The 11,676-nt window shown below is 62.1% G+C and overlaps 1 protein-coding gene across 1 annotated transcript in view; it reads left to right on the top strand.

Moving 5' to 3' along the window:
- LOC125917556 (alpha-1,6-mannosylglycoprotein 6-beta-N-acetylglucosaminyltransferase B-like) overlaps positions 1–9,211 on the top strand; it is a gene marked incomplete at its 5' end in the record, with an annotated part of 9,472 nt that extends 261 nt beyond the window's left edge. The window contains 5 exons of the mRNA XM_049623730.1: positions 791–937; positions 1,102–1,218; positions 5,812–5,886; positions 7,071–7,327; positions 7,671–9,211. Coding sequence (XP_049479687.1) covers positions 791–937; positions 1,102–1,218; positions 5,812–5,886; positions 7,071–7,327; positions 7,671–7,869 — 795 coding nt within the window. The remainder of the gene's footprint in view (positions 1–790; positions 938–1,101; positions 1,219–5,811; positions 5,887–7,070; positions 7,328–7,670) is intronic.
- Positions 9,212–11,676: the final 2,465 nt, after the last annotated feature.

Genomic DNA, 11,676 nt, shown 5'->3' with positions numbered 1-11,676 from the left:
GCCCCCCCCCCCCCCCCCCCCCCCCCCCGCCGTCCTCACCCCCTCGGTACCGGTGCAGCCCGGTGGACTCCTGGGCCAGGCCTTGCTGTTAGAGCCGCTGAAGGCATGGCAGGCTGAGGGCATGCCCTGGCTGGAGTTCCACGGACTGACTGCTTCTGGAAGTTCTGCACCGTATTCCTGGAGCAGCAGCGGGTACAATGGGCATTGACTCTGGTGCTGGGCCCTGAGGGATCGGGGTCAGCTGAGGCTGGAGGGCCTCCAGGGAGCACTCGGGTCCTCTCCTGCTCTAACCACAGCTCTTCCCACAGGCCCCCTGGATATGTGTGTCTGTGGGTGGGCTGGGCGAGGAGAAGCGGCTTTGTGCAGTCGGCAACTTGAACAACCTTACACTGCAGCCCGGGGTTCAGAATCATTTATTGATCGCCTTCCAGCGGGGCCAGCCCTGTGAGCACTCCTGGCGCAAGTTAGGTGCTGACTGAATCGTTTTTAGGATGTGTGGGTAAAGGTCCTTTAAGCTCAGCTGTAGGTGTGGGTCTGAAACCTCCTAAGCTTGAGACCCTCACCCTTGTCTTTTCCCATCCAGAATCCTAGCCCGCCGCAGCAGGAACGGGCCATTGATATAACCGAATCGCAGCTCCTCTTCCCGAATGGGGAAACTGAGGCCTAGAGAGGGGGAAGTGTGTGCCGCGGCACATGGCCGCCTCCTGTGGATGCCCCCGCCCTGGCTCCCTGGGGCCCTGGGCTGCGGTGCCCAGGCTTCCCTGACCATTGTGCCACCTGGCTTCCTCAGCTCTTCATAGGGTTCGGCTTCCCCTACGAGGGCCCTGCCCCGCTGGAGGCCATCGCCAACGGCTGCGTCTTCCTACAGGCCCGCTTTAGCCCGCCCCACAGCTCCCTCAACCACGAGTTTTTCCGAGGCAAGCCCACCTCCAGAGAGGTGAGTGGGGAGGGTCTGACGCGGGGTCCCCCGCATCACCCGGAAGAGGGAGACAGGCCTGGGGTGAAAGGACACGTGGGACAAGCTGGGGGGGGGGGCGTCCCCTTAGCCCAGCCCGGCCAGGCAGGCACAGGGGGAGATGGCTGCTCTCTCTGCCCCGCCAGCTGTTCTCCCAGCACCCCTACGCAGAGAACTTCATTGGCAAACCCCACGTGTGGACCGTCGACTACAACAACTCAGAGGAGTTTGAAGCGGCCATCAAGGCCATCATGAGAACCCAGGTGAGGCTCAGATCCAGTCAGGGCCGCCATCAGCCACCACTGCGGGTCGTAGCCGTAATTAGAAAAAGGTGCCCCTCTTGGTGAATTCAGACTCGTAAGCTTGGGCTGGGAAATTTGATGAGGGGTGGGGTGGTCCCCACTTACCAACTCGAGTTGGCGGGGGAGAGAAAAAAAAAAAAATGCCTTTGTGTCGTGAGCAACCTGCACAACCGTACATGGCAGCCCTGGATCCGGAATCATTTATTAAGCACCTTCGGAGACAGAGCCCTGTGAGCACTGCCTGCACGTGTCAGGCGCTGAGTGAATGTTTCTCAGGAGTAGCGCTTGGAGGGTCTTCGAACTCTGCTGTCGGTGTGGCTCTGTGGCCTTTTGTCCGCGTGCCTCAAACTATAAACGTGCCGGCAGGTCATCTGGGGGTCTTGTTAAAATGCGGGTTGGGATTCAGCAGGTCTGGGGTGGTGCCGGGCCCAGGGCCACCCTTCGCGTAGCAAGGGGGAGAACTTTCCGGGTTTCCTTCGGCAGGTGTGTGGGCATTGCCATGTGTGGGGGCACGTGTGTGGGAGTGGTGACTGTTGACGGCCCCCTGTGCTCTTCTGGTTCCCTCATTTTGGAAAGGGGTCCGACTCTGCTCACCATGATCCCTCTGGACCTGTCTCCCTCCTCGCCCAGCACTGTGTTAATTGAGCGTGCCCTCCCCCGGGAGGGGAAGGGGACGCACTGCTCAGGGTGAACTTCTGGGTCTGGGGCAAACCCGGAAACCTGGCGAGCCTTCGCCTTGGTGAGGCCACCACAAATGAGTGACAGGAAACACCGGTTCCTTCTGCAAGGACAGCCATGTCCCAGGAGGACACTGCTGCCCCAGGGGAGCTGGGGACACTGCCAGACTCAAGGGCAGAGACTGGCAGGGAGAGACCCTCCACCCCAGCCCCGGGGGACTTACGGGCTTAGCTTTGGACCCAGAGCCCCGCCTGGTTGTTCTGACCTTGAGGCAGGCTTGCGTTTTCTTTAAGTTTATTTTTTTTGAGAGAGAGAGAGAGAGAGAGAGAGAGGAAAGGGGAGGGGCAGAGAGAGAGAGAGAGGGAGAGAGAGAATCCCAAGCAGACTCCAGCTGTCAGCGCAAAGCCCGATGCGGGGCTTGATCTCACGAACCGTGAGATCGTGACCTGAGCAGAAACCAAGCGTCGGACGCTCAACCGACTGAGCCCCCCAGGCGCCCGTGGCTTGTTTTTAATCGCCCTCCTTTCACCACCAGTCACTCCCACGCGGAAACCCCAGCCTCTGTCCCCCCTCGTCAGAGGCCCCCCAGAAAATCCCCGCCTCCCTGGCCTGCTCCGTTCTTCCACTGACCACACCCTCGTCCTTCCCTCCTTCTGTCTGGGGGCGATGTTTGTCTAGTAGAACATAGCTGCCCGGAAGAACACAGCTCTGTCACAGCCTGCGCCCGTCAGTAGTCGTCACGGACACGGGCAGGTCGACCTGCCAGGTGGCTGAGCCCCTGGAACCTCCCTGAGCAGTGAGGGGGTGACGCCCTCCACTCCGTTCTTCAGCGTCAGCTTGAGGCAGTCTCTGCTGTGAGTCCCTCCAGGCCACGGACCGTCTTGGATCGGGTTCCTCCAGGAGGTGACCCCGGGGGCACAAGTCGGTTATTTGGAAAGTGATCCCAGGAAGGAGCGTCCTGGAGTGACAGAATGAGACAGCGTCTAACCGAGTAGGTCACCCCAGCTGGCCCCTGGCCCTCAGTGCTGGTGGGGACCTATGGGGTAGGTCACATCCCAGCGTGACCTCCATCGCTGGGTGGATGAGGGCTGCACCTGGGGACCCTCGCAGGGCGGAGCCAGCCAGAGACAGTCGTAGTGGGCGAGGGGCTCCCCAGGCGGCCTCAACGCAGGAGAAAAGCCGGAAACTGACCGACCCCAGCCCCCAGCGGTGACACACGGCCCATTCTGCGTTCCAAGTGGGCGTGGCATGAGAAGGGCCCCCCACCCCCATCCTCCTCCCGCTCCTCCCCTCCCCTTGAAAAGCAGTCCTCCAAGGCTTCTAACCCAGGGGACAAGGTCAGGGGGTAGAGGACATACCAGCAAGCCCACCCCCAGGGCTCAGGTCCGGCCCAGCCTGCAGGAGACATCGCTAAGCTCAGCGAGCACGTGGAAATATGTTCCGTCCGCAGAACAGAGCCGGGCTGTGGGGGGGCCTGTGAGTGAACGTGCTCTTCCGTTCGTGGGTTCTTTGCGGTCGGACACCCAAGAAATCGGTAACGGACGCTGCCCTGGGGAAGGGCCTGGGTGTCCGGGATGGGAGGAAAACTTACCTTTCGTTGTTTTTTCTTTTGATCTTTTTGTTTTGTTTTGCTCCAACGTCTGTTTAATTCTGGGAATGAGTTAATTTAAAAAAATCACAATAACAAAAGGGTCAAGGAACCAAGGTTTTGCCGATCTGCCAAGCGGAGACTGACGGGTGGTCCCCCGAACCTGCCTGCCTGCTGCCTTCAGCCCCTCCGGGGGTCCCGCCACTCCCGCCTGCCTCCCTGGGCGGTTCACACCCCCTTACCCAAGAATCGCCCGGGCAGTTGTTTAAAATGCAGGTTCCTGGGCCTGGCATCTGATATTAAAGGACCGGGTGTGGCCCTCGCAGCTGCCTTTTCACCAAGCAGCCTGGGTATGTGTCCCAATCCTATTTTGGAGAACTGATTTGGGGACAGCTGGCAGGAGCCGAGAGGACCAATGAGGGCCACCCTCAGGGGACACAGCCTGTGCGGCAAATCCCAGGGCCTTTCACAGGGAGAGGGGGGAAGAAAGGTGAGGAACGGGGAGGAGGTGAGAGAGACCCCTGTCACCCCCCCCCCCCCCCCCCCCCCCCCCCCCCCACAGCGCAGGACCAGCACCTGCCAGCCTGTCGAGACGGATTACACCATGAGCACCTGTAATTAGGCCTAATGGGGGTAATTTCCAGGCAGGCTGGCTCCTCTGGTGGAGATTCATGGCAGGCGGGACGCGGCTGGCTGATGCGAATTACGTGTGATGTGGGCTTCAAAGCACAGCGGGAGTGACTCGGGGTGGGGGGGGGGCTGCTGTGGAGCAGGCCGAGTGGCATTTGGAGGGGAACTCTCTCCTCCGGGCGGCGGGGGAGTGGCTCTCTAGCCGGGGCTTGAGGTCTTGTACCCTGGAGGTGTCCAGGGAACCGCTGGGCAGGAGCCGGCTGCCGGGGCCATCGTGGCCATCAGTCCCAGGGCTGAGGGCAGGTCGGGGCCGGGCCGTGCACCGCTTGGGGCCGCAAAGGCTGCCGGTGGCTGGGGTATAGGACCTGGATTCTCTCGGGTTCTGGAACCGCCCGCGGATGAAGAATAGTGCTCTCAGCTGCAGGGAGAACTGGGGTTCTCCAGACCAGATGGGTGGGCTCTCGTCCCGAGAATCTTCTGGAGGCCTGCACTCGTTTCAAGGGGAGCAGCTGCTGTTTCCCTGGGCGACCTCCTCAGCCTGAGTGTCGGGGATGCCCCCCAGGCAGAGGGCCCAGGATGGGCCCCCAGCCCTTCGAGGTGGGGTCTACGGGAAGCAGGACCCCCCCGGTGCACCTGAGTGCCCGTCTGTGACGGGGGAGGGAGGCCGCTCCCACTCGGGCAGAGCTGTCAGATCACAGCACCTGGAGCTGCGGGCAGGGAAAGGGCGTAAGTTGGAATTGGGCTGGGCCGCCCACGCCCCCACGTACACACAACACACACACACACACACACACGCACACGCACACGCACCTATGAGATGCGCTTTGCATCTTATGCACACACGTGCACACACACTGGGGAGAAGCGAGGTCGGAGGCCCGAACAGGCTGCTCTCTGAGTCTGGGATGGGCTATCCCCACGGCCCCGTCCAGCCAAGGTGGCTGTGTGCCGGGGTCACCAGAGAGGGCTTGGTCAGGAAAGGCTCCCAGGTGCCTGGCCTGGGCAGGAAGCCCTACAAATTCTCCTCGCTCCACCTGACCGGGAGATGCCCCTGTGTTCCTTTTCGTGAACGTTCTACCTTCTGGGCAGAATATACGGGCAGAGCTGGAGGTGCTACTTGCTGAGCACCTACTGTATACCGGGCATTGTGCCAGGCAGGTCCCGGTTCTCCAGGGGGGCCTGTAACCTGAGAGACACGAGGGACAGATCGGAAATGATGACACAGGTGCCAGTTCCACCCTGGAGGAACTCTAGGGTGCCACCCAGGAGAGTGGTCCTGGACAGGAGTGGGGCTGGGGCTCAGGGAGGGCTTCCTGGAGGAGGCATCCCCTAAGAGGGGAGGGTGAACCCATCTGGGCTGGCTGTGGGAAGGGCAGGCATCACAGCCCAGGAGGGGATGGGGGCTGAGCTTTAGGACAAAGGGAGGGCAGCCGGGAAGGGGGCAGGCAGGGGGTGGGACGGCCCCCAGGGCCACAGGCAGGTGTTCCAGCTGATCCGGGTAGAGGGGGTAGAGGGGCCGGGTAGATGGTGTGGGGGGAGGGGCTTCCGGGCGCACCAGATTTTGCCCCCAGTGCTGAGCAGGGCTGGCCCCCAGCAGCCGGGTCGGGGAGGGGCCCGGCGCTCCTCCTCCCCCATGTGTCCGCCCGTCTCTCCCACAGGTAGACCCCTACCTGCCCTACGAGTACAGCTGCGAGGGGATGCTGGAGCGAATCCACGCGTACATCCAGCACCAAGTAGGTGGGCCCCCCCGCTCTCCGCCCCCAGGGGTGGGTCCTCCCCAAACCCCATCAGCCCCGAGGAGGGGGCCTAGCCCGCTCCACTGTCTGAGGACGCTGTCTCCACCCAGGGCTCTGTGTCTGTTCAACCCCCACCCCTTCTTCACCTGTCTGTCTGGGTACTTTCCCCGGAGATGATGCAGGGGAGCGGTCCTGCACTGCTCAGGCCAGGAGGCCAGGCCCGGGGGTGAGGTGGGGCGGCCCTGGGCGTCCAGCTCGAGAGCCCAGCCCCATACCGCAACACAGAAACAGACTTATTTTTACTTTGAGAAAGAAGTCGTGGACAAGTCTGGTAACTGATTGGCTGGTGAGTATGGAGGACCCCCCCCCCTCCACCCCCAGGGATGAGACTGGGCTGGGGACCAGGTCCTCCGCCCTGAGAACCCAGGGGATCTGAGCCTCCTGAGGGCCCACGGGTGGTCCTTCCAAGCTCTAGGGCCCAGCTGGGCAGCGAACTACAGGAAGATGGCTTTATAACTACTTGATATTCAGACCGATAGCCTGTGGCCTCTGGCTGCACCTTGCCCCCAAGCCCTGAGGGCTGGAGGGTGGTTCTGGACCATTGCTTCACCACAGGAGCACTGAGGCCTGCAGCAGAGAGGGCTTGGTGGGGTCAGGGCCAGAAGCTAGACCCTGGGACTCTCAGCTCCCAGCCGCCCTTTGGGATGTCATCAGGAAACTCACAGGAAAGCATTTGCTGGGCCCTACGGGTGGTCCCTGGAACTGATCCCTGCCAGGAGAGCCCCTCCGGCCAGCACCAGCCCCCCCGACCCCCGTCCACACCGCAGGTGGGGCACATGGGCCTCAGGGTAGAAACCCTGAGTCTATAGCCAAAGTATGAGGTAGCACCGGGTGGATCAAACCCTGCCATCCAGCTGTGACGCCCTGGGCAGATTCCTTGACCTCTCTGAGCCTCCGTCCCCCGCCCCCCAACTGCTGAAATAGCTGGAGGCATAGTGGTACCCTTTTGATGGGGTTGTCACGAGGGGGAAAAAAATGGCATGACGCATGGCGGTTGGCCTGGTATTCGGGAAGCTCCCGATATGGTACTATGGTACGATTGTTGTTGTCGTCGTGGCGAGGCCACACCCCCCGATGTCAGCGTCCCATTTCCCCTTCTAACGCCCGCTTTCCTCCTGCAGGACTTCTGTGCAGCCCCAGGCCCTGTCCCGCCAGGGGCCCGAGCCCCACAGAGTCCCTTCGTCCTGGCCCCCAATGCCACCCACCTGGAGTGGGCCCAAAACGCCAGCTCGGCGCCCGGGGCCTGGCCCCCAGCGCACTCCCTCCGAGCCTGGCTGGCCACCGCTGGGAGGGCCTGCACGGACGCCTGCCTGGACCGTGGGCTGATTTGCGAGCCCTCCTTCTTCCCCTTCCTCAACAGCCCGGACGCCTTCCAGAAGTGAGTGAGCCCCCGCCCCCGCCCCCACCTGCCTTCCGTGGGTGGCCCAGTGCAGCACGCCTGTTGGTCCTCGCGCCATCCCTGCCCCGCCCCCTGCCAGATCCCTGCCCCGCCCCCTGCCAGCCCCTGCCCTCCACCCCTCCCTGAGCCTCTTCTAGGTCCAGGCCAGGAGGGCTGCCCCGGGGTCCTCCTGGTGGCTCAGCCTGCAGCCCCACCTGCCCTTTCTCATAGCGGGCAGAGGGGGGCGGCAGCCTGGCGTCTGTCCCCGGGCCTCCTGGAAACGGGGAGGGGAGCGGGCGGTACGAGGCTGGGGCAGTGAGCGCCGCCCGCCGTGCCTGTCCAGGCTGCAGGTGCCCTGTGACAGCACCGAGTCGGAGATGAACCACCTGTACCCGGCCTTCGCCCAGCCCGGCCGCGAGTGCTTCCTCCAGAAGGAGCCGCTGCTGTTCAGCTGTGCCGGTTCCAGCACCAAGTACCACCGGCTCTGTCCCTGCCGAGACTTCCGCAAGGGCCAGGTGGCCCTGTGCCAGGACTGTCTGTGAGGGCACCCGCCCGTCTGGCCCTCCCTGCCGTAGGAGAAAGCACCAGCAGATTCCGAGCTCCAGCGACCCGCCTGCCCCTCGACACCCCCAGACTGGAGCTTCCTTCCTTGGCCCGGAAGTGGCCCGGAAGTGGCCCGGACAGACATGTTCGCGGGGAGGGTGGGGGGCAGCTTGTCCAGGTGGCGGGTGCCCGCCCCAGGCAGGCTCCTCGTCCTCATCCGGGGGCTCGTGACATCGTGGTGGCCAAGCAGAGGGCCCCGCTGGCAGGAGCAGGGGGTCGGGGCCCCTGGCTTTGTGCAGGGCCCCTGTTGGACCAGATGGAGAGAGGGCCCTGGTCCTTCTCGGGCCCACGATGGGGCCTTAGGATGTATGGGGAGGGAGCAGGGGCTGTGCTTGCCCGATGACCCACTGAAGGGTCCAGAGAGTGATGTGTGAGGGGTCAGTCTTGTCCCTTTGTGGTCAAGAGGGACAAGGGACGGGGGGAAGGCCAGACTGGGGGACCCTGCTCATGCCTCCTCTCAGCCCCATCCCGCCTGCCTTTGCAACGCCCCCCCCCCCATTCTACACTTGGGGGGCACAGTGGGAGTGCGGGGGGCCGCCTAGACCCTGGGTTGAACCGTCTCCCTCTCCCGCTCGCTCGAGCTCTCTCCACTTCGGGCTTCTGCCCAAACTCATCTTGGCATGACTGTGACTCCAGGCCATGGACTTGTCCCCAGAGCCTCAGTTCCCGGCCCAGCAGGCTCTGGGACCCCCACCCCTTAGCATCACTTGTAGGCAAAGGCTGGGGACGGAGCTGTAGCCCATGGTACGTCCAGTCTAGTCCCTGGCTTCCCAGGCCCGCTAGCCCCCAGGTAGGCACCCCCCCCCCCCCCCAGTGCTGCGTGTCCCTATCTCCAGCCTCCTCTAGCCTTCAACCGCCTCTGGACCCAAGCATCATCTCTGTGTGGCATGCCTGCCCCGGCCCCAGGACGCCCCCTCCTCCTCCTCCCCAGGCCCAGAGCCCTGCCCGAATAAACAGGTCAGGCCTCCAGAGACACTGCCACCCCAGCCCCTTTTATAATCCCACCCCCCACCCCCCCAGCCAGGCCTGACCCTCCACCCTGCCAGGGAGGCAGCCCAGGGCCCCGAGAACCGGGAGAGGGGAGGAGCGAGCCGGCGTGGGGCCGAGGTGGGGTGCCTCCCAATGCCAGACCCCTCTCTGGGCCTGGATGGCCCCTGTAGCCGCAGAAACTCAGTGGTCGCCAAGGACCTGGCCCGTCGGGGGAAAGCAATAGAGACACTCTTTTCTCTCTCTCTCTTTTTTAAAGATTTATTTCTTGAAATAATAAATATTTTATTGGGATGTGAGGTGCAGAGAGCAGTGTGCTGTTTCCTATCTTTTCCTGGGACGGCCAGGGCGTGGCGGGGGCGGGGTGGGGGGGCGGGCGCGGATATCCTGGGGCCCTGGGCCCCTGCTGCATGTCTCTTGGAGCACACAGGGTGCTTGGGGCTAGAGAGTCGGTGCTCCCTGGGTCAGGCTGCCCAAGGGAAGTCCCTGCGGGTGCCCCACGCCATGACTCCGGGGACCCTGCTCAACAAGCAGGGCGGTATCCGGTTCTGTTCACCTCGGGCTGGCCCCTGCGAGGTCAGAGAGCACAAATAAATTTTGATAAAAGCCTGAGTCAGATCATGACAAATACTGGCTAATACTGTACTTCAGACACAGGGCTGACGGTCGGACACACAACTTGTCATTTTTTAAAAATTTTAATTAATTTATTTTTTCAGTTTTTTTAATGTTTATTTTTTTTTTTTAATTTTTTTTTCAACGTTTTTTATTTATTTTTGGGACAGAGAGAGACAGAGCATGAACGGGGAAGGGTCAGAGAGAGAGGGAGACACAGAATCGGAAACAGGCTCCAGGCTCCGAGCCATCAGCCCAGAGCCTGACGCGGGGCTCGAACTCACGGACCGCGAGATCGTGACCTGGCTGAAGTCGGACGCTTAACCGACTGCGCCACCCAGGCGCCCCTTAATGTTTATTTTTGAGAGAGAGAAAGAGACAGAGTGCGAGCAGGGGAGGGGCAGAGAGAGGCGGAGACACAGAATCCGAAGAAGCAGGCTCCCGGCTCCCGAGCTGTCAGCACAGAGCCCGACATGGGGCTCGAACTTACGAACCGCGAGATCATGACCTGAGCCGAAGCCGGACGTTTAACCGACTGAGCCCCCAGGGGCCCCTCTACTTATTTTTAATTGATTTTTAATTTGCAGTTTCCTGATGGCCCAGGATGTGGGGGCATCTCTTCGTATGCTTACTCCCCATCTGTGATCTTCTCTGTGAGGTGTCTCTTCAGCTGTCCTGCCCAGTTTGCAATCAGTTCTTTGTTTCTTACTGTTGGGTTTTAAGAATTCTTTGTACAGGAGCCTACTTCTGAATGCTGTCAAGCTTTGAACTCGGGCGGGGTGGGGCGGGCAGAGGGTGTGGGGCGCTGGCCAGCGGGAAGGGGAGAAGGGGACCCTGGGAAGAGCCTGCAGGCCAGATGTAGGACCAGATGCCGGGGTGGCGGAGGCTGTGAGTTCTACGGCCCTTCCCCCCTGGACCGGTGCCCGGCCCCCCTCCTCAGCGCCCACTGGACAGGGGAGGAAGTAACGGGCCCAGGCCGGCCTCTCCACCACCCCCGTAAGGTGACGTCATCCTCCTGCTGACAGGTGAGGAAACCAGTCTCCGATGACGCCCCTCCCCAGCCTTTGGAATCACCGGGGGAGCGTCCGCCACCCCCACATCCAGGCTGCATCCAGACCAGTGAAACCCAGTCTCTGAGCAGGGCCTGGCATCCGAAGTTTGAAAAAGCTCCCCTCCGGGTGTTTGTACCGAGCATCTGATGTGAATCCCTGGGCTGACATCCAGAAGGGGTAGCTCCTCTCCGCAGCCCCACCTCCCGGCTCTGCTCCCAGAGGGTCGATGGGGTGATGGGGTCGAGGACCTACCCTCGCAGGGAGGCCTCCCTTGCCCTGCCCCTCCCTCCCGTCTCCACAGCCCAGGGCCCGTGGGGGTGCGGCCAATGAACCTGGGAAGGAAGAAGGAGGAGGCTGGGGCCAGCCTAGAGCAAAGAAGGCACACGGGCCCCAGCTGACTCCAGGACTTGAGTCCCAAGTTCGAGGGCAGGAGAGAACCCTGGGAGGCTGTTGACAAGCACCCCTCCCCAGGACTGGGGAGGCTGGAGGGCGGCGGAGGGGGCAGGGTGCCCTGCGGTCTCTGCAGAGGCCTGGGAGGCATTGCCAGTTTGGTTTCCTGCAGCCGGAACCTGGTGGGCTCAGCTTCTCTGCGTCCCCGCACCGCAGCTGACCGCTTTCCCTTTGCGATGCCAGGGGCCCCTCAGAACCCCAGCCTGTGGCTGTGGGACCCCACCTAACTCTGTGCTTCTGGCTCCTCCTGCACGAAGTACGGGAAATAGGACACACAGGGGGGGTTGAGGAGGAAACAAGGTCGGGCAGGTCTGGGCCCGGGTACGAGGAGGGAGGTGAAACAGGAATGGGCAGTAGGGGGGCTTCTGGGCTTGAGGCTCAGGACTGCCTCCAGGTGCTCCGGGATCAAGGGGCTCAGACCTCAGGCCTCAGACCTGGGGCCTCCATAACGGAGAGAATAAATTTCTGTTTTTTTCTTTTTTTTTTTTTTTACTTGTTTTTCCTTTTCCTTTTTCTTTTCTTTCTTTTTTTGTTTTTAGTTTTTTTCAAGTTTATTTTGAGAGAGAGCGTTTGAGAGACAGTGCGCAAGCAGGGGAGGGGCAGAGAGAGAGAGAGAGGGAGAGAGAGAGGATCTCAAGCAGG

Source organism: Panthera uncia, unplaced genomic scaffold (assembly GCF_023721935.1).
Source record: "Panthera uncia isolate 11264 unplaced genomic scaffold, Puncia_PCG_1.0 HiC_scaffold_1998, whole genome shotgun sequence".
NCBI lineage: Eukaryota > Metazoa > Chordata > Mammalia > Carnivora > Felidae > Panthera > Panthera uncia.
This window is presented reverse-complemented; position numbering and strand designations above follow the sequence as displayed.